Source organism: Orbicella franksi, chromosome 14 (assembly GCF_964199315.1).
Source record: "Orbicella franksi chromosome 14, jaOrbFran1.1, whole genome shotgun sequence".
Lineage (NCBI taxonomy): Eukaryota > Metazoa > Cnidaria > Anthozoa > Scleractinia > Merulinidae > Orbicella > Orbicella franksi.
In genome coordinates, this window is record NC_138158.1 from 17,139,613 (window position 1) to 17,162,587 (window position 22,975).

Consider the following 22,975-nt stretch of genomic DNA (forward strand, 5'->3'; position numbering starts at 1 on the left):
TACTCAGCTGTGTGTTCTCAAGACTTGCACAACTTTCCATTAAAACTGAATACCAAACATCTCTAGCGTTCTACAATGTAATCAGTTACTTAAACCTATAAAAAACTTTAACATGTCACTTCGTCCGACCAGAGTCCCTAAGTCTCTTAGTGAAATGGCATGAATCGAAAATTACCATAACAACCAAAAGGAGAGCTTGATAGGAAACTCTATTAACTACGGAATTACCAAAACATACACCAAAAAATCGTGATAAGAAATGTTACTTACTATCTTGGTCTGTTCTAACAACAATTGGATCACTGGCTGGTCCATCTCCTTTCACAGTAGATGCAAACACTGAGATATTGTAGTTGACATATTCCTTTAGATTTGTCAATTCCGTCTGACGAAGAGAGTCATTTACTTGAACACTTCCATTGTCATTTTCTGTTTGTGAGTGATAAGTAATGTTGTAACCCGTGATGATACCATTCTGTTGTTCAGCTGGAACTTCCTCCCATATAACTAAGATGCTGGTTGAGCTGCTGTTCTGTCCTCTCACATTTTGTGGAGCACCATCAGGTTCTGACGAAAAAAATTGTAAAACCAAGTTTACTAAAGGTTTAATGACCCTTCATAACTACCATTATTTACTTTACAGAGGTACTTAAGGGGCCCATTAACCGATTTATGCACGCGCTTGCGTGCGTTGCTAAGGAGGTGAAATTTTACTTCCGGTTACTTACGTCAGCCTGAGCGCCGAAAATAAAAACAACTCAATAACTTCCAAATTCGCTTACATTTTAGAGGCTTTTCTTTGTGTTTCACAAAATGCAAAGTAAAAAAAGTACAAGCAGAGACAAAATAAGAAAAAGAGAGAAAAACAGGAGCAATAGAAAGAGAAAAACTAACTCCGTGTCGCTTTGTTTGATCCTACCGAAGTGCGCTGGTAGTGTAAATTGCGCACGCGCTGATGGGGTAACTTCCAATATATATCGGGCGCACTTCCAGTTTCTTTAAATGCTAAAGGAAACTCGGTTTTTCATTAAATCCAGCCTTTTTGGACGGATTTCGATCAAAGCCAACGTTAGAAAGATAGCTATGCATTCCTTTCTCGAAATCATGCTTTTTTCAGAAAATTACGAATTTTTTAATATTTTGAAATTCTCTCAAAATCTGACCTTTTAGAAATGAAACAAAATCTATGCATAGCGTAATGAGGATTTAAATTAAAATATTAAATCAATGGAAAAAAATCCCGATAAAGTAATTTGCCTGGGAGCCTTTGCGTTTTTTCAGTATTAGTCACATGACCATGGGCGTGACCCGATGACGTCATCACTAGTATTACTAATCATGAAAAAGTTAAAACACATGAAATAACTCTGAAGTAACTAAAAATGATGAGGTCATATGAGAATAAATCTTCCTTAGCAACGGCTCAAAAAGATCGGTTAATGGGTCCTTAAGCCTAGTCACTTTCTCTGCAAATTAAGTTCATTTGCAAAGAAAGTGACTAGGCTTAAGGACGGTGCCTACTGAATACAAAGGTTTTTGCCCCAGGTTAGGACCTTGCGGAAAAAGTAGATCTTTGCAAGGGGAATCGAAATACACAAAGAAAAAAGAGGCTAGCCACGCATTCTTTCGAGATAATTAGCCTTGAATCTCAACAAAAATGCTGACATCAGCATTTTTCTGAAAATAGAAGGAGAGGATATTTCTTCACAGCTTTCTTTAGAATTCGCCTTTACATACAGAAAAGCAAACACATTTAAAAAGATCTGAAAACTACATGGTAAATGGTAACATAAAAACCATTTTTGGTATGTTTTTAATAACAAAACCATTGCAACAGCACTTTTAGCGTCTCTGACAACCTTCCTCTGTTTCAGCTAAAATACAGTCTAAATATCTTTTGCTCACAACCAGAAACTAATCACGTGCTGTTCCTGGTTTAAGTACAGGTTCATTAAACTTGTACAGGTTCATTAAACTTGTACAGGTTCATTAAACCTGATTTGGTCACAGTAGGAAAATTTTGCTTTCAATTTAGTCGAGTACTTGGTAGCATAGCTGAGGTGTCACTCTGCTGACAATTAGGCCATCACATCTCTCAGCAGCACTAAACATGCACTCACTCTAGTCTCTTAGCTAGTAACTTTGAGATGAAAAGCTTCTTTTCACAGATGGGAGTTCCTGACTGAGTATATTGATTGAATGGAATGAATGTTAATTGGAAAGAAAAAAGTAGTTACTTACTATCCTGGTCTGTTCTAACAACAGTTGGATCACTGGCTGGTCCATCTCCTTTCACAGTAGATGCAAGCACTGTGATATTGTAGTTCACAAACTCCTTTAGACCAGTCAATCCCTTTTCACGATCTTTAGCATCAGCTGTAACACTGTTATTGTCATTCTCTGTTTGTGAGTGGTAAGTAATGGTGTAACCCGTGATGATACCATTCTGTTGATCAGCTGGAACTTCCTCCCACATGACTAAGATGCTGGTTGAGCTGTAAACCTGTCCTTTCACATTTTGTGGAGCACCATCAGGTTCTGATGTAAAAGTTCAAAACAAGTTAGCTGCTTATAGCATGATTGGTTGGTTGAGCTTTCGTACATACATGTATAGGTGTAAATGTTGTGAGGGCAGTCATTAACAATCTCCTTCTTTAGTGGTTATCATAATCATTTTGTATGTTCCTTTCTAGTCTCTTTTCATTACTTAATCTGTATACCAACAAGGTACAAGGTAACATGTCACAATGTGCGAAATTTATACTTTATGAAATTAATAATAATGATGATGATGATGATGATGATGATTAACACTAATAATAATTATAGCTTCATTTTTATAGGGTGCATTTCTCAACTCAACCAATACGCCTAATAGCAAATAACTAACTACATTGTAAATGAAATAGAACAAAATAAATAACTAACCAACCTTCTAACTAACTGAAATAACTGACCAATTTATCACTTAAGAAAAATAACAGACTAATTAATTAATTAATTAATTAATAGATGATATTAGCAATGTTAGACCAGGGGTTTGTACATGTAAGGAGGACATCACTAGAAAATGAAATCGCATTACATGTATCTCTAACACGTATGTCACAAAATGCCTTCTAAAACCTCTAATGGCCACTTCAGTGTTCAGTACTTTAAGATCAATTACTTCAACATCATGAGTTCTTTCCCTTCAACTACAAAAATAGTTGCTTTCAAAGGACACACTTCTACGGATTAAAGTTTTTCAATCAGTCTATACAAAGCACTAAGAAATTACCAAAACATCCAGAAAAAAATTTGATAAGAAAGATAACTTACTATCCTGGTCTGTTCTTACAACAATTGGATCACTGGCTGGTCCATCTCCTTTCACAGTAGATGCAAACACTGTGATATTGTAGTTGACGTATTCCTTTAGATTTGTCAATTCTGTCTGATGAACAGAGAAATTTACTTGAACACTTCCATTATCATTCTCTGTGTGTGACTTGTAAGTAATGTTGTAACCCGTGATGATACCATTCTGTTGATCAGCTGGAACTTCATCCCACATGACTAAGATGCTGGTTGAGCTGCTGTTCTGTCCTGTCACATTTTCCGGTGCAGCACCAGGCTCTGGCATAGAAAGTTAATTTGAGTTTCAAAGGCGAACAGTACATGTACCTTAGCATAAACATTACATACAAAAATGTGGCGACAAAAGAGTAGAGAATGAAGCAAGGAAGCAAAGCCAAGTAAACAAGGAAAACAAGCAAAGAAAGAACTGAAAAGTTTGAAAAGCAATAAAGCAATAAAGTTGACCTTTTGTTCGTACTTTCCTAAGCCAGTGACCCTTTTTACAAACAGCTGTACATGGAAACAATAGTGGTGAATGGATAAAGAAAATAAATAAACAGCCAACACATTTATTAGCTTTTCTTGTGTACATCATTTTCCATCAGCTGCAAAAAAGCTGTCACATTTTAAACAGGCAAACAATCAAATTGATTCACCTTTATTAAAATATCTAGTAATCTGTGCCTGAGTAATGTAGGGTGAAAGCAACAACAAATGTTACAGATTAGATGTGTGTAAATGTTGAAAAAACTACATTGTTTATATACGTGTAGAGCACCTTCTTCATTTGTGGTAGCATTCACTACAGGGCTCCCATCACTAGTGCCAACCATATTTCTTGCAAACACTTTAAAGTAATATAGTGTCCAAGGTGAGAGGTCTCCAACAGAAGCACTTGCACTGGACACCACACAGGAACTATCTGAGAGGGATCCTTGACAGACAGCATCAACAAAGTCTGCATTATCTAGACTTCTCTTCACTGTGTAGTTCTGAATTGCACTGTTCCCATCAAAACCAGCAATCCAGGAAATATTCACTACTCGTGAGCTCTTGGAGTCAACTGACACATTCAATGGTCGGTTTGGTTCCACTGTAGAGTTAATTTACATAATAATACATTCTTCAACAACAATTCATGTACAATCATAGTTCTCCTCCACTACTCAAAAAGTAACTATAGACTGACAAAGAATACAGGGTACCAGTGAAAAAAAAAAGTGTTTGGTTGAATTATTGAAGCACTATGAATCAGAAAGAGCCTAATCCCCTAGAACAGATTATCCTTTTTTTTTTCAGTTTTATTAAGAGTACTCTTAAGTGCTCTTTTACAGGCTCATTGCCATTTAAGAGACTAAATAAATAAAGTTAGATCACAATTCTTCTCTTTCCTGTGAATTCCTTTTCAGGGATTAACACCTGTAAGGGCACTGAATGTAAATTAATGCTGTAAAACAAAAAAACAAGGAAAGGCAGATGGCAAATTGAAAAAAGTTATGAGGGTTCTTAAGAGCCATAAAAGCAAGGGCTGCAAAAGTAAAACTGAATACAAAAATCTCATTTCAGTAATTTCACTTCCATCTCATTTTAAGCATGACTTGCTTTTTCTTTGTTGATAGTTACTGAAAGTTACATTGTATAAACCCAAGTCAATACAATACACCAGGAAAACAGACCTTGAATAACAACTGATGTTGTATTTGATGAGTTACCAACATCATTATTAACGAGACAGGTATAGTTTCCAGCATCTTGTGGTGTAGTTGCATTAATTGCCAGCTGTACTTGGCTTTGATTGAAAAATGGAATATCCACTCGTGAGTCATTAATCTCCACACTAGAATTTATAGCTATCACTGTTCCACCTTTTTCCCACTGCACTTCAGACACTGGTGGTAAGGCATTATACCGACATGTCAGCAGTATCTGTCTTCCTTTAATCACCAACTGTTCTTTATCACCAGTAATCCTCACTTCTGGCGCAACTACAATTTTAATTGTGTAATTGTTTCAGTTAATTGCAAATTTGTTTCAGTTGATCAAAAATAACACAAAGTGAAATGAAGTAAAAATATTAAATGAAGGGAATCAGGTGATCTACTGTATCTCAAAGCCTATCTGGCTGGGCCAAATGGGCAACTGGGACAGATAAATACATTTGCTGAAATTATTAATAACTCATCAGTCATGAGCCATGATTAGGCAACACATACAAGGAACAGTATGTACTTTGAAAAGTTTTCTTCAACCAGTTTTCTTTGTTTGTACAAGAGATTAAGACCCATTCCAATGGTGATACTGAAAAAAGCGCATCACCTTCAACCCTTCTAAAATTGTGACCACAACCTATTTTCCTTCAAGTTATGGTGACATTTCTATAAAATTGCTGAAATGAAAGTTCCACCATTCCAACAAAGTGAAATCTCAGTCCATGTAATCTGTTCGTACATTGTAATAAAAGAAAAATACAAATAACAGAAAGTACTTTGCAATGTATAAGTATTCATGCACTAACTGGTTGGTTCTAGAAATCTCACTCATTCCTGACTATTTCTGACACATCAAACCCTCATATAAGATTACAGAACATAAACTTTCTTCAAACCACTCTTTACTCATTCTCAGTGGCAGCAACAACGATTATCAATGATGTTGTTGGTTTTGTTCTTGTGTTGTAGTTAGCCTTAAAATATGCATAGAAGTGACATTAACCAGGCTGTGATCTTGGTTGATAGAAACACAATGTGTATAGTACCAGTAGATGAAGTAATCAATTGAGTATCAGGTGAAAACAACACAACTAAATAAGCACTCACAATGTACTGTTAGTGTTCCTGGATAAGAAGTAACACTATTTATACTGTTATTTGCCACACATCTGTACAGTCCTTGATCTGCTTGGTCAACACTGACTATTGTCAAACTTGAAGTATTTCCTGTAAAAGAGACATTTATCCTCTGATCTGCTCTATTTACTGCTTCTCCATCTTTTGTCCATCTCACGTCTGGTAAAGGATTTCCATAAACTTTACATTGCAAATTAACAATCTGACCCTCTGTTACTGTTGAATTCTCTGGATTGCTGATGAATTCAGGTTGAACTAGAAAAAAAGCATCCAAATGACTTAGATGTGTAAATGTTCTTTGTTATAATTACGGTATATGCTACATGATCAAAATATACATTTGTGAAGGTCATCTATATCACACTATCAAATAAATGATGTCATATACAACGTACTAACACTGGTTCTAAAAGAATTTCTCATTGGCAAAAGCAATTCTAATATTGCTAATCACATGAACATTTTGGATACCATTTTGAGTTAATTACAAAGAAACAGGATATTTTTCACACTTTTTTAACTAAAGGTGTCTGGTAACAGTTTCCAGCACTTTTCCAACAGCTACAGTTAATACCGACCTACCACTCTTTATCAAGTAATGCAACAATATTGGTATCACACAAATGCCCAGCCATTGGTGAACCAATAGTGGTGATCTTTCCAGCATAATAACATAACCATAGCCACAGTACAACATGTTACATCTGTTTAATTAAAATGGGGTTCATTATACCGAGGTTCTGTTCAATAAATTTTACTCTGAATAACTATGGCCTGATTGTTTGTTAATATACGACCCACACAGCACTGTGTGCTATTTCCTGAAAACACTATAAGAAATCAAAGGCCTCACACAACCACAACTTCAAACAATCACAAGTACATCCAAATTTTATTTTGTCATCCTGTTTTCTTTATTGTTTGATTTATCAATCACAAGTACATCGGATTTCTATTTTGTCATCTTGTTTTCTATATTGTGTGATTCATTGCTTCCTTCAAATAAATCTTTGGTTGATCTTACTTGGTTTCTCTGGAATTTACTCAATTGCTGTGCGTTCCAGAGTATTTCAAGCTCCTGGGTTTGCTCTTACTCTAAACTACACAAGGCTTCGATCCTGGAAAGTCAAATCAGATTCCTAGATTTTACTTATGTTATGGTAGTATTTAGTTTTTCGGGACTTCAGTATTTTCAACCCTTTATCAAAAGGGTTTCCTAAAAGAGATTGAAACGCAGTTCTGAATTACATATCTTCCATTTCAGGAACGTTTACACGGCTGATTTAAGACAATTTTGGCTTAAATCTGTTGTTTATTGCTTTATTTCTACTGATATATCAGAGGAATCAAAAACCAGTCAGCGAGAATAAATTCTGGGTAATTCGCATATTGCTTCAAAGTTTAGACTATGCCCTCATGCTGGCCTGTGTGTAGGCTACTCTGATGATAAAAGTAAAATGTAAAGTAAACAGAATGCAAGCGTTACACTTCCAGTAGTATTACGAATGCAGTTTGATCTGGCCTGAAGTCCTGATCTGACCCATGGTGGTATATATATCTAAGCAAATTCGCAAACACTGCCCGCTAGGTTTTTGCCTGGATTCGCCTGAATCCAGGCTAAGCCAGCGACCTTAAACCCAGGGGGAACTCCGTCAAGGCTAGGCTGGGCACATGGCCCAATGACTGGCCTATCTGCTGGTGGCTTGCTGGGGGCCAGCTGTCAAAAGCAGGGGGGAAGGGAGGATGTCTTTCACTGACACCTCCAACTAGCTAGAACTTGAGTTTTCAGTGTTAAATAAGCTTGATGTTGACTGTGTTTCTGGGTATTTTACCCAGTTGTTTGACCTTGTTTGAGGCTTCTGTGTTGACATGGCACCCTGCTGGAGTGGTCCATGCCACATGCATGCGTGATTGGCCAATCTCCTAGCCAGGGGGGTGGTCAGAGGACTTCTAGCCACTGGGACTGTCTTTGAGTCGATGCGGACATGTTTTTGCGAATTCGGTTAGATATACAGTGAGATATTGATCACGAACCTAACAATTAATTTTTGTGAGTTATACCCCTTTTTGCTTATTCGCAGAAAATGGGCTTTAGAGGTTACTTGTTAATCCACTCATCATTACTCTACTCATCTTTAGATTTTTCTGCGTAACTGAACGTTTTAAGCCTGTTATTTGTTGTCAAGCAAGCGAGTTGCATGAACAGAGGGCTTGGGCACTAACAAAATAAAATGCTATAACAGCCTGTCACAAATAGCTACAAATGCCGAATCAGGATCATAAATGTAAAATAAACGGAATACAAGTGTTACACTTCCATATCATTCCGTATCTGGCGTGATGCCCTGATCTGACCCATGTTGATATATACATAAAGTTAGATATTAATCATAATATTTACAATTAATTTTTGTGATTTATACCCGTTCGTTTATTTGCAGAAAATATGCATTAGTTGTTAGTTTTTAATCCGCTCATTGTGATCTTTAGATTTGTCTGCGGGACAAAAACCCATCACTTGAACGTTTCAGCCTGTCATTTGTTGCCAAAATTGATTAAATTGCGGGTGAGTTGTGTGCATCGTGGGCTCGGACACAAAACAAAACAATAAAAACAGTACGTCACAAATGCCAATCACACATGCTAGTCCCCATTGGAAAAACGAATACTGGTAGATAGTGTCTTGAATCTATACAGCCTGGTTGCCTCTCGTACAGTAAATTCAATGTTTTATGCCTGTCTTTCAAAAAACAAAATTGATTGTAGCCCAAGAGTTTCCACAACTGCCCTTCACAGGAATCTTACATGTACATAAGGAATGCAAAGAACGGTTTACACAGGAATTTCTTACACAGGAATTTAACGATGGCCAACATATACCTTATATCCATGTGACGTGGACACGAGGCAAAAAAGGTCTGGTATAAGGGCCATATCGCAAAAATGGTACAGCCCTAGCTACAAGTTAATGACAAAAACAATCAAGTTTCTTTTCTTCAAATGAGCAATGAAAGTGAACATTCTGGTAGTGAGTTTTACTTCTCATTATTTGTTACAGTATTAATACTGTGCAACTAAAGGGACAGAGTAATTTCAGTCGCTCGATATGAAATGAGACAGGAGTCTTGCACTGTTAAATGAGGCCCCTTCTGTCACACAGAGCCTGATCTAATTTAGCTGTTCTGCATGACACCTCGTTAGCAGTCAAATGATACAGCCTTATTATAAATGTTTTGTTAAATGGAAATCAAGCCAAATGTGGTCGCCAAAAAGTATCAATAAGATTTTTCCTTCACAGCAAAACACAAAAATGCGTAGTTTTTGAAGATATTTCTTTGCATGAAAATATTCCTACTCCTGAACGATCGTAAGAGTCAGACTCCAAGTGTGAAGGCATAGAAGAACACGTAGCTTACAATTTAGTTGAAATTGAGTTTTCGTCAAATAGATTTCGGACCCTGCAAGCAGTAACGAACTGACTCAGTTGGACATCTGTTAGCTGACTGTTGGTTTCTACATCTACATCAACATTTATTAAGTCAGAAGAAACTACAGCTGTATTTGCAGTTATCACGCTAACTTTTACATAAAAATTGTAAAGTAGTGCCAGTTAACATCTATTGTAATAGAAAACTAAAAAAATATGTAAATTAAACAACAACAATAATAATAATGATAAAAATAAATAAGTAATTGCTCAATTTGGACTTAAAAATTTGTAAATATTCTGAGGTTACAACATCAGAGAGGCAACTATTCCATTCCCTGACTGTTCTGTTGGCGAACTGACTTGGTTGACAGACAGCTGACAGTGTAGAGCAATGTTTCTTTAATACATGTATTAGCTACAAACACTTTGAAACTGCGGGCACCATAATGGGAAACTATCCATGAGATAATAATGCGCTAACTACAAATAAAATAACCCAAACTTATGCTTACAAGGAAGTATTACGAATTCCATCAGTTGCAATGTTTAATTTTGATTAGTTACATGTAGAAACATATAAACAACAGCAAAATATCGACTGGATCTATCGGTTTTAAAAAAGAAATGACATAATGACAGCTGTGTAATTGAAGCTACGACAATCACAGATGAATCGAGAAGTGTCGGGCTTCGGAGAGAAGTATTTTACGGAGAATGTGACCACAGAAGGCGATGAAAGTTCCGATTAATGCTCGTTTATTTCTGCACAACGTATGTTGACTCTCGTAAACTGAAAATAATGATTGTATAACTAAATAAACTAATGTGAACGTACAAAGGCAAAAACTACACTAACTATAACCGAAAATAAGGTATAAATAAAGAAACTAAAACGATTTTAAAGGTTAAACTTGCATGCTGAATTCATATTTGGGGGCGGAACCCGCTAGTTACATAACAACAATACTACAAGAAAATACATGTTCCGCACAAAAAACGACAGAAAAATCTAACAAAATATGCAAGGTATAAATGCTGAACAATAATTTCTAACAGCTAAGGACCAATACACTTGAAATAAATGCTTGAAATCCTAGCATTTGCCACGCTGGAATGCTCCTAACCTAAACACGTGGTCCCTCGATAAACTTACTAAAAGCTTAAGAGTCACTGACTGGAAATATCGAGAATGGCTGGCCAGGTTGGAAAAATCGAAAATCCTGAAACTTTGCCTAAAGAATACTTTTAGGGAGCCACTTTCGAAAATATTATTCCGATTTTCTTAGAATTTAAAGTCTTCGAGAAATTCGCAAAAAACGAAAATATAGCTTTTTGCCTCATTAAATATGCAAGAAATATCTGGAAAATTGACAAAGTTCTCGGTATTCGCATTGAAACAATTTACAAAACTAGAACTCGGGGTACACTTAGCATAAGAGCTTTACTTTTCTTCTTTCTAACAATAGGAAGTTTTAAATTTTTCAAGCATTTTGAAGGATTCCGTCGGCCGTTGAAGAATTGCCTTCTAAAGCCCCTATGAAAACGGCAAAAATTGCGTAGTTTTACGGGCTTAAAACGCATCTTGGTATGTCCGATATGGAACTAAAACAAGTACTGTGCAAAAGAGTGTTGTTTCTACTATAATAATATGGAAAAAAATTTCTGGGCAATCGAGGTTCACACAGGTAAAATGCAAAAGTTCGCGACAGTCTCTTCTCAAATTTGCATAATGCGGTATGTTCAAAGAACTGTATTGTTGAGCACTCTAGTCTGTTTTTGTTCCATTTGTGGGCCTTGCTTTGTGGGAAATATACAAAAAGAGAGTTGATCCATGTCGTTATTACAACATTGTTTCATTATTTCACGCAAGGTACATAAAACTACAGACAAAGCCCAAAATATAAGTTCAAAGACGCTACATGTATTACGTGACTGGCGTCACGTAATATTTATTTTCAGTTAGCTCCAATTGGAATTACTAGATTATTGAGGTTTAGACACTTGTTTATTTAATATAAAGTTTTCAATATGCTTAGTTTATCCCATGTTCTAGTCTTGTAAATTGTTTCAATGCGAATATCGAGAACTTCGACTCAAGCGCGGCAGTAGCACGACGTTTGACTGACGATGCATTCACACAGTTCAGCAGGCTGAATTAAAGTCGGCGCGAATACTTATAGCACGGCAGGCCTAATGCCGTTCCGCACGGCAGTAGCGCGACTTGGCTTCGAACGGCGTTCTCTTGCCATGCACGTGCCAAACTGAACCAGGGATGGCAGAGCCGGGATGCCCCCCCCCCCCCACCCAACACTCCCCTCCACTTTTTACCATGATGACAGTTTATTTTGTTTTAGTATGAGGTACAGATGAAGAAATAAAGAAGAAGGAAAAGAAGACGAAAAAAGTCTGGTTGACTACAGAATTACCAAGAATTCACAAAGCTACAACCTCGTACCAAATCTGTAGGAAGCTTTTCATGTTTACATAGTTTTAACCTTTCCGCTGCGTGCACTTCCTTCCCACACACCGGGAGGCTTGTGTAGAAGCGCAGGTCAGTCAGTACTAAGGCCGTGATATATCATAGAGGGCTCAGAAAGATGTATCAAGCTCACAATACCTTCAAAATATATTGCTGTAAATGCACTAAAAGTACTTGTCATTTTATAGTTCATCCACTAGGTTGATTTTCTTAAGAACTACACCATGGAGAATGTCAAAAATACCATTTCCGTGATATATCATAGAGGGCTCAGAAAGATGTATCAAGCTCACAATACCTTCAAAATATATTGCTGTAAATGCACTAAAAGTACTTGTCATTTTATAGTTCATCCACTAGGTTGATTTTCTTAAGAACTACACCATGGAGAATGTCAAAAATACCATTTCCGAGCCCCTAGACTTAAAAAGGTTTTTTGGGGGGAGGTTGCCCCTAGACCCCTCTACAAACTTGCGCCGGCACCGCTCGTTTTCAAGCCCCGCACCTTCCCCCCCCCCCCCCTCTTTCTTTCACTTGAAAAAAGACTCCGCCGTCCCTGTGAATTAATATCCTGCTGCATCAGCTGCAGTTGCTTTCTAGCATTTAAAAAGGTCTTCAACAAAGCAAACTTCTTCCGATCTTCTGCGCAAATGAATTAAATTCGACATTTGGACTAGGCCGAATTCCAACCGAGGTCAGATCGCAGAACAGACATCAAGCAGTCTTACTCTATTTTTCAAGAAAACCTGCCTCCTTGGTCTAGCTGGATCACGTTAATAAAACCTCTTCGTTTCATTTAGTGCTTCTAATTAATCCGTTTCCCATGAAGATCAAAATAGACACACAATGGTTAAAAAATACTTTAAAAGACCAGTCTCCTTTCGAATATTTGCAGACTAATTGAGTGTATATAAACAGGAAAGACAAACCCTGCTATGTCTCTATTATAAGCAAGTGTCTAAGGCCCACTTCAGACGTCGTGCTTTTGCCGTGCCGAACTAAATTCAAGGATTACGTTTGACAAAAGCACGGCAGAAGCACGGCGTCTGAATCAAACTTTTGAATTAAGTTCGGCAAGCAATTAAGTTCGACAAGCTCTGCCGTGCTACACGACTCTGGCACGGCAGTGACTCAAACATCGTGCTTCTGCCGCGCTAAACAAAATTCATAAATTATATTTATGTATTTTGGGGAGATTGCGTTCCCACGGGGAGTTAGGAGCAGAATTGTTACGAGGCATCAGTATATCCCGAATTTGGTTCGACTGTGGCACGACGTCTGAATGAGAGTTGTTTTCCTGCCGTGCTACAGTCAAACCTACTTGTATTTAGTTCGGCACGACAGAAGCACGACGTCTAAACTGGGCCTAAACTTCAATAATCTAGTAATTCCAATTGGAGCTAACTGAAAATAAATATTACGTGACGCCAGTCACGTAATACATGTAGCATCTTTGAACTTATATTTTGGGCTTTGTCTGTAGTTTTATGTACCTTGCGTGAAATAATGAAACAATGTTGTAATAACGACATGGATCAACTCTCTTTTTGTATATTTCCCACAAAGCAAGGCCCACAAATGGAACAAAAACAGACTAGAGTGCTCAACAATACAGTTCTTTGAACATACCGCATTATGCAAATTTGAGAAGAGACTGTCGCGAACTTTTGCATTTTACCTGTGTGAACCTCGATTGCCCAGAAATTTTTTTCCATATTATTATAGTAGAAACAACACTCTTTTGCACAGTACTTGTTTTAGTTCCATATCGGACATACCAAGATGCGTTTTAAGCCCGTAAAACTACGCAATTTTTGCCGTTTTCATAGGGGCTTTAGAAGGCAATTCTTCAACGGCCGACGGAATCCTTCAAAATGCTTGAAAAATTTAAAACTTCCTATTGTTAGAAAGAAGAAAAGTAAAGCTCTTATGCTAAGTGTACCCCGAGTTCTAGTTTTGTAAATTGTTTCAATGCGAATACCGAGAACTTTGTCAATTTTCCAGATATTTCTTGCATATTTAATGAGGCAAAAAGCTATATTTTCGTTTTTTGCGAATTTCTCGAAGACTTTAAATTCTAAGAAAATCGGAATAATATTTTCGAAAGTGGCTCCCTAAAAGTATTCTTTAGGCAAAGTTTCAGGATTTTCGATTTTTCCAACCTGGCCAGCCATTCTCGATATTTCCAGTCAGTGACTCTTAATAATCGATGAAAAGCGAACCTAATGGAATATAACTAAAATAAACAAAACAATAAAACACTTACATATCTTTTCCGCGCAGTAATGCCTCTAGCTGGCTTATAAAGGTCCTTAAAATTCGACGATGATTCCTACAACAACATAACACCGACGATCCTCTAACAGAAGTGCGACAACTAAGCAAGAACGTGACATGTCCCAAGAGTCATAGCGTGGCGAAATAGATAAATGAAAGAAAAACAAAAGAAACACCGGAAATGAAAGGAAAACTAAATACAAAACCGTTGTCACAGTGATATGTGTATCCCCGTGATATGTGTATCCCCGCACACATAACACTAGTGATATGTGTATCCCCTCCAAAATGGCGACCAGTGATATGTGTATCCCCCACCCCCCTCCCCTCCACTTTAAAAAGCAATATCCTCCTTGAAAGCGCTCTCGTCGTCCGGTCGCTTACTGGACGAACGACTAACCCAAACAGGCTTAAAACACAAATCTCAATTTTTGTAGTTGAGAAAGTTTACGTATCTGCTGCTGGAATTGCGTTCTTGATCCTAACTGGTTTTCTGCGAGCAGGATATAATGAATTTAAAGTTGAACACCAAATGGATCTAGGTATATTTCAATTTGAGTTTCACGGCACCGGATTCCTAGGAAGATGTTAATTGCGCGGTGCATTCTCACCCTTCGAGTAACGCATATTCTCCACTGTTCATCGCCTTGTTTGCATCTGAATTATTCGTGGAGTGAAACACATATCACTGCTTCGACCCGCTCGCCATAAAATGATTAGTGGCACTCGTGTATCCCCCGCACCCGCTTTTCAGTTCGACTTTTTGTAAGATATGTTGTCTCAAGCTGTATACATTGCTATACTGCGAATATTGCTAGCACGTTTCATAATATTCGACGTTTATTCTTCGGCAGTTAACCTAGATAACGGCTGTCTTCAGGGGATACACATATCACTGCGCCATGTAATAATTAGTGATATGTGTATCCCCTGCATGCGGTCGGCGACGGTGTACAACCGACGTCAGTGAAACTCCAGAAATTCCAAGCTATGAATAAATGCCGGGTGTGAATATTTCTAGCAAGCCAGTTTTGACAATGCAAATGTTATGGGCATTTTTCTTCTTGGGTAGAAAGCCAATATAACAGCTGTGTCCATGGGGATACACATATCACTAGTTCATGAAATAATCAGTGATATGTGTATCCCTTATTATCCCGTGCACGCGTGCACGCGTTTTTAGTGGAATTATCGAGTTTCAAACTTCAGTGAACCCAAGCCGTGTAAAAACGTCGGGTGCTAATATTGCCTGCAGTTTTGGCAAGGTTGATGCGCTATATTATAACAGTTGTGTTTCTGGGGATACACATATCACTGCGCCATGAAATAATTAGTGATATGTGTATCCCCTGCACGCGATTTCAGTTTAGATATTTAGACATTCGAGTTGCAAACTCCGCAAAACTCAACCTGGGTATAAACGTCGTAGCGAGTAAGCAGCCAGCACGTTTCGGGCCATTTTCTTCGATCAGGTAGATAGCCAATCTAACGGCTGTGTTTAGGGGATACACACTGAGATCACTGCGCCATGAAATAATTAGTGATATGTGTATCCGCTGTTCGAAGTAACAAGGTAACTTTCTTTCAGAAAATGTGGAGCGCTTGTTTTCAAATACGAAATATTTGTTACCTTCTTGAGCGGACGAATAGGATACCAACAACAAGAAGAATGGAACCCAGCGGAGAAGAAGTTGTCTGGAGGTACTAGTTTTGACAAGAAGTTCGTCCATATCTTGGAAGCATAGTATGGTTAAACGAGAGAAGTTAAGGCCGATTTCAGTGCAGCGTATAGATCCGGGTTTTTGAAACATGATTCGGCCGTACATGATTCGCCCGTCATCATTCGACCATAATCACGTGATTCTGACAAGAAGCACCTGTACGTGGTATGGAAAATGGAGGATAGTTGCGAGATCGTGGAAACGGACAGCAAAACTCTTCCATAATAAGCGGGAGGCAGAGCCTGCGTTATGTACAAATAAAGGATGACAAAGCAGAAGGTGTCCCTACGAACTGCTTTCTACCAGATGAAGAACCTTGAGCGTTTGGTAAAAGGCAATTCGAGGTTCGGCGGTAGAACTGATATTTCTCGCGGTTGTCGATGTCGTAGCCGACAAAATATAATTTGTGAACAAAAGCTCGCTGAGGCTCGCATTCTGTCACTAACAGGCCCGATAGGAGACGATGGTGTGTTAGCAGCGTCGCTGGAATTTTGGAACACCGATTACGCCAGAAGAATGGCAAAAAGTACGGCCATCACAAAGTTACCCTGCGACTGGCACAAAAAGGGTATTTAAAATAGCAACATTTGACTAAAGAAACACATTCTGCTAGTATTTTTCGATGGCTAATTATATTTTCTTTTGATGTATATTCTTGTTGAATGTTTTTTTTTCTATTTACATTATATCGCTCTAATTATTTACACTATTTCAATTACAATATCTAAACGACTTACATTACTAACAAATACAGTTAAACGACTTACACAACTAAGAAATACAGTGACGACAAGGGGCAAAGAAAAAAAGAAGAAAAATAGCTAGTTATTATTACAGCTTGAGGTTGTAGTATAGAAACATAAAAAAAAAAAAAAAAAAAAAAAAAAAAAACAGACCAAAGGCATGTGGTACATTAAAGGTAAAATGAGTTATGCATCTGACAGGAGATTAGGAATAGACTAATGGGTAGGAGAGAGATACCGATAGGTATAGAAGATATAATCTAAAATATTAATTAAATCCTCATATATCCTGTAAGAGGTTTCCATTTCTTTGTGTCTCCACTTTTTGTTTCTATTTCGTATCTTGATTTTAGTGTGCATATGAAATGCGTGAGATTTGGATGATCATCCTTTGTTTTAGCGAGCCATATGTGATATCGTGTTAGGAGAAAGCAGTAATTGATAAGAAGCGCAAATTGAAAGATATCTGGCCTCAGACCCAAATCAGTAATATTTGTCAAAGCATAATCTCTAGGGAGGAAATTTAAGTTTTTCAGCCATTCAGTAAGTTTATTCCAAAAGTGAGATGTTTGGCGACATGACCAAAAAAGGATGAATTATTGATTGTTGAATTTTTAGCATCATGAATATTAGTTTATATTGCCAAGCGTAGATTAAATTTGCATCGCTTCGGCGGAGCAAATATTCAATATGTGTTCAATATTCTTTTCTTTCAAGTTTCAACACAACGAGTCGAGAATGTGTCACGCCTTCCTGTCAAGAAATGTTTGCACTCATTATTGCAAGCGACAATTTCTGTCATCGCATGCACGTGTGCTAGTGTTCATTTTCGTCTCCTGTGATGAATTCAGTGAAAATACCGCTGAATCTAATCGCTGTTAAGAGGCTGTCTCTGTAAGAACCGACCACTGATTTTACATCAAAAATTCGATTTTTTTCATAAGCTGGGATTTCGAAGCCCTTACCTAGTCAATCACTTGATTAAAAATTCTATTTGAATTTTTCTGGGATTCATTGAAGTTTGGTCCGCTCGACACAAGTTGCGTGCCTGCCGAAACCGGAAAAATAGGACATATTGCCGGCGCTCTAAAAAAATTAATAGTCGCTCAAAAGTCCCAGTTCTTTTTTTCAACTATAGATATATCATAGCATTTTGTTTAGCCATGTTGCAATTATAATTCAATGTTGTTCCTTCAACGGTTAAAAGAAGATTTTCTACCAGTTAAATCGATTTTTGAACCTAACACGAAAATCGCTCTACTTTGAAGGCCCGTTTTAAAAATGTGGCACCTGTTTGAAACTGCTAAACTACATGAATAGAAAGTATAAATGTCCCTTAATTTAAGACAGCAATAAAATTTGTTTGCCCAGTAGGTTTCCAAAACTAACGACCGCTTAAAGTTCAGGATATTTTGAAAATATTCCAGTGAGTAACTAACATACTCGCCTTACGTAAATCTCTTACCTGGCTTCAAGATTGAAGTTTTGGTCCTTTGTAGCGATCCTTGAAACCTAACTGTTCCCAACAGGTGTTTTAGGTCCCAATCTGATGTGATACTCAAGGGAAGATTGGGAATTACAACACCTGTTGTAAACACAAAATGGCCGTAATATATATCATTCCTTCCTTGGATTCCCGGATCACCGTTTACTGTTCATACATGTATGTGTGCCGAGAGTTGTCCGAAAGAGTGCTTCTACAAACCTTTCAAGAGGACTCTAAATGATTAAACCGGCTTCGAGGTTAACAATGGTTAGTAATCAGACAAAGAACATCGAATTATGTGACCGTCACGCTCGACACAGATGAGGAACGTATAAATGTACCTTGTATACAAACCTACAGCTGGAAGGAAAAGCTGGCAGTCTTAATGCTACCTAGGTTTCAAGGATCGCTACAAAGGACCAAAACTTTAATTTTGAAGCCAGGTAAGCCTCCCGTGTTGTGTGAGTACCGTTATTGTGGCCAAAGTCAAGAGAAAGCAACAGCAATGAAATGTCTTGCGTTCGGAAAAGTCTGTAATAACTGCAAGAAAGAAAACCATTTTGCCGCGAAATGTGCAGCAGAAAAGAATCATCGCAAGAAGGAAACAAATATTGGCCGCAAGTCACGAGGAAAATTTGTCAATCAGCTGAAAGAAAGTAAAGATAAAATCCTGGTAGTCTCTCACACTCAAGAAAAAGTTAACATCTTTACACTGGTACTTCAATCCAAAGTCCTGACTACAATGAACGTCGCAGATAAGCTAATTAAAATGCTCATCGACTCCGGGGCACCTTTAAAGGTGTTGCCCATCAAGTTTCTTTCCGAGGGATCGAACCTCAGGAGTCAAAATCGTAAATGGTGACTTCACCCCGCTGCATTGATTGGAAACAGCCCAAGAAATAAAGCTTTTGACTGGACAAAGTGAGAACATTCTAAGCTTCGAGGATGACACCTCCCGACTGGCACGAGAGACAAACTTCTGAAGAGCAAGGAGGGACCCACAGCTACAAGAATCGAGAATCTTACAAGAATCTCATGCAAATAATCATGATTCGCTAGAGATTCAAAGTCTGTTAAGACATCTAGGAAGAACTTTCTGTATTCCTGATTTACGACTGCAGATTCACGACTGGCCATGAAGTCAACACTTCTTATATAGCTTCAGGGCCCTTAAACAGCGACTTATAACAAAACCAAAGCATTTTCTTTAGGTGTCCATCAATGGAAATATGTGTTTTAGGTATTGGCAGTTAAAAGGGGGTTTTTCGAAGAGAAAATTATCAAAATCGTTTGTGATGACTTTTAATTAATCCATACTGGATTGATTCAGCATGGATTCAAAGTTTAACGAGGAACTTGTCGAATTTAGCCTGTATTGCTCTTCTGCTGTTTGGTTTATTGAAGAGACGTGGTCACCCCTTGCAGGAAATTTTAAAATTACGCGTGCCACGCTTGCAAAGTAGGGTCACTCTCTTTCCACAAACACTCAATCTCGTTTTCTTCCACAATACCCTACAATGTAAATGACAGTCTCAAAACGTTCTCCGTGTAAAACATGTCCAATTTGTTTAAAACCCTTGATTGCCACTCATCCGCAAACACTCAACGAAAAATTAGGATTTTGTCTCGTGAAGGATTGAATGTCCCTAATGTCATCTGTATTATGAAGCCCATTGGTCACCTGTCACATGGCATTTCCAGTTTTTTATGTCTAACCAGCGTGTTTCTAGCACGGATCAGTTTCTCGCATATTTTACTGATGCACACGGATATCTGTACAGTTTCCATCTAATAATAGCCATGGGGTGTCTTGAGTCATGAGGTGACTAAATTTCAGTAGTTTGCACAAACAACGTTTACATAGAAAGGTCGGGCAAGCATTTAAGTGGCACGCATGGTGGAACTAGTGAGAGCCGCGGTGGCCTCATGGGGAAGACTTTAAAATGAATAAATCTCATGCCAATGTGGTAAGCTTTGATGAGAACGTGATTTATTCGTCGATCTTAATAAACTTATACGAGCGAAACGAACAATTTTTGATGAACGAAACAGCTATTGACACGGCACGAAAAATCGCCTTTACCGCGCGTCAAATGTGTTGTTAAAGGTTTTGTAAAGGTCGCCTTTGCACGCTTTTGACGATCTGTGACGCGAATCAAAGATCATCTGTGAATAAACCTTTACCACCAAATCAAAGGCGTGAAAGGCCGTTTTTACTCACCTTTGAACGCCTGTGTTTTTAGGGTTAAAGGTGATCCTTTGATACGCCTTTGCGCACTGTCAAAGGCGGGTCAAAAGTGTAATCAAATTTGTCTGCGATTCGAGTCCAAGGTTTGCTAAAGACGTGGTCGAAGATGCCTGTGACGCAGGCCAAAGGTTTGTCAAAGGTACTCTGCGCGTTCCGCGCTCGCGCGTCTCGCCCGAACTTCTCGCTCGCGCTCCTCTTTCGCGCTGCGCGACCGTTGATCACGTTTCGCGCGATCCACATCTTATACGCTTTTTTCTGCTTACTACACTAGCTTTGTAGCTCCGCATACGATAGATGCAATTAGATCCGTACTCTTGATTTATGTCTGACACGTTTTGAAGAATATATCAGCTTTAATAAGGTTATTTTGTACCAAACTATTGACAAATGTTAACGGAAAAGCGGCCCGGAAAGATCATTGCGCCTAATTTTAAGAAAATAAATATGTTCAACTTCATCTCAGTTTCAATTTTTTCCCCGTTTTTACCAAGAGTAAATACCTTCAAGTACCTTACATAAATGTTTTGGGCTTCAGGTTTCAAAAAGCCACGTTACAGGCTTGGTTTCAAACTACACGTAATGAGACTGATCATAAGGAAAACATTGTTCTGTCTATCGTGAAAACAACAGTCAACAAATCTTCCATGGTACAAAGTGCATTTATCTAACATTGAAGTACTACGGCTAAATTCTCAGTTCCTTAAATTTACTAGACCAGACTAGACAATAGGGAAGACAACCGCAAAATTTCGGGAAAGATATAGCAAACTTCGCACAAAAGTCAACTAGTGTATAAGCGTCCTTTCCAGATGGCACGTACAGTCCGTTGCATGGAACTCCTTATGTTTTGGCAGTTCTCCTTTTCTGCTTCTTGCACTTGCTCATTCTTGCATTATAAGTGGAATGGAATACAGTGTTTTGCACTTCTTTCTCATCAAAGTGGTTAAACTGCCTTGTTGGGGGTCAATGCCAACTAAATCCCCATTATTTCTAGGGAAGACACATTTTGACAAAGTCTAAGGCGTTGACGAAATTAATCAATGCATCTTCACTGGATAAGTCCATCCTGTCGACCACTGCTTGTCCGCATTGTCTAAACAGAAGCAAACAGACAAAAACGTTGGAAATGAATATTAAGGGTGAATCTTGGCATTCTATTCCTTAAAGTTTGCCTATAGTTTTTGCTAATATCACATTAATAAAACGTGACCAATCAGATCATTTCTCCTCCTTCGAATAGTTTGTGCTTCTGTCAATAATAGCCTTTTTTCTGTATTTCTCTCCACTCTACTCAGAGATTTGGTCACACAGGTGTGTCATTAAGAGCCAGTTTAACAAGCTAAATTCACCAGCTGAACAAGGGTTATCCCCAGCTAGAATTTCATAAGAGAACAAAGACTTGGGGTCATTTTAAAAGTGTACAGCTTGGCACAAATAAACAAAAAGCCTAGAGCCAGTTTATAAGTCCATCTGTCTGCCTGTCTCTTAAAGACATCTTACAGACCTCTTACAACAAAGATCTTTTATGGTTGCAGAATAGCAATCTAAAAATCAACAAATCTGACATAAACTGTGACAAGAAATGAGGAATACACACACCTTTGGGAATATTGCTATTCCTGTGTAATTTCCACAGATCTGTTCATGTTCAGTGGTGTAATCTTTTTCCTTATTTTCCTTGTAGATCATATGTGAAAAGGAGCATATAAACATATCAAAATAATTGCACATTTGATTAGTAAACAGTTAGCAACTACTTGTACACTTTTTTCCACTGAAAAAAATTCCTGAAATTAAATGATTTAACATGAGACATGCCTGCATGGAATCGCATGGCTCATTCATTGAAACAAAAATCCAGTCCAAGATGATGAATACAACCACTATGATTCCCAGTGCAGCCACATCTCATAGAGGGAAATGGCTATTATCCAGTCAAATTTGCTAACAAAATTTTAAATTGAGTAAAAGCAAATAAATGTCTTTGTCAATTTTCTTTTACTAAGTTATTATCAAATCCTCTACGCCTTAAATTTTCTACTGATCCCATCAATAGTTATGAATTAATCATATTATTAATTTTGCTTGGAAAAATTTGGTTTGAAAACCTGATGCCCAAACCAAAACAGTCGATATTGCAGACAACCACTCAAAATTTAGATTCAAAACTCAGCTTTTACCAGTCAAAAACCAACATTTCCTGAGACTGGTTTGCAACATTCTGCAACTTTGATTCATTTACCAAAACGATTCCCACCCCTTGCATGTTTTCAATAACATTTTAATTACTTAATTTTCATCCAGGTGAGCCAGTTGATGTATTTGTCCCTTAAGAAAGACAACATTTCCTTACTTGCCCTTAAATGAACCAAAAAGAAACAACTTTTTTTTTTCACAGAGTGAGAC

The 22,975-nt window shown here is 37.8% G+C and overlaps 1 protein-coding gene across 2 annotated transcripts in view; it reads right to left on the bottom strand.

The window, feature by feature from the left end:
* LOC145467317 (protein sidekick-1-like) overlaps positions 1 to 16,460 on the bottom strand; it is a 42,302-nt gene extending 25,842 nt beyond the window's left edge. For both annotated transcript variants that reach the window (XM_081450861.1, XM_081450860.1), the window contains exons 1-7: positions 16,002 to 16,460; positions 6,156 to 6,440; positions 5,016 to 5,324; positions 4,118 to 4,432; positions 3,322 to 3,618; positions 2,242 to 2,538; positions 271 to 567 (exon numbers count right to left, since the gene is read on the bottom strand). In XM_081450861.1, the coding sequence (XP_081306987.1) occupies positions 271 to 567; positions 2,242 to 2,538; positions 3,322 to 3,618; positions 4,118 to 4,432; positions 5,016 to 5,324; positions 6,156 to 6,440; positions 16,002 to 16,197 (1,996 nt within the window). In that variant the 5' untranslated portion in view covers positions 16,198 to 16,460. The remainder of the gene's footprint in view (positions 1 to 270; positions 568 to 2,241; positions 2,539 to 3,321; positions 3,619 to 4,117; positions 4,433 to 5,015; positions 5,325 to 6,155; positions 6,441 to 16,001) is intronic.
* Between the last annotated feature and the right edge of the window lie 6,515 nt (positions 16,461 to 22,975).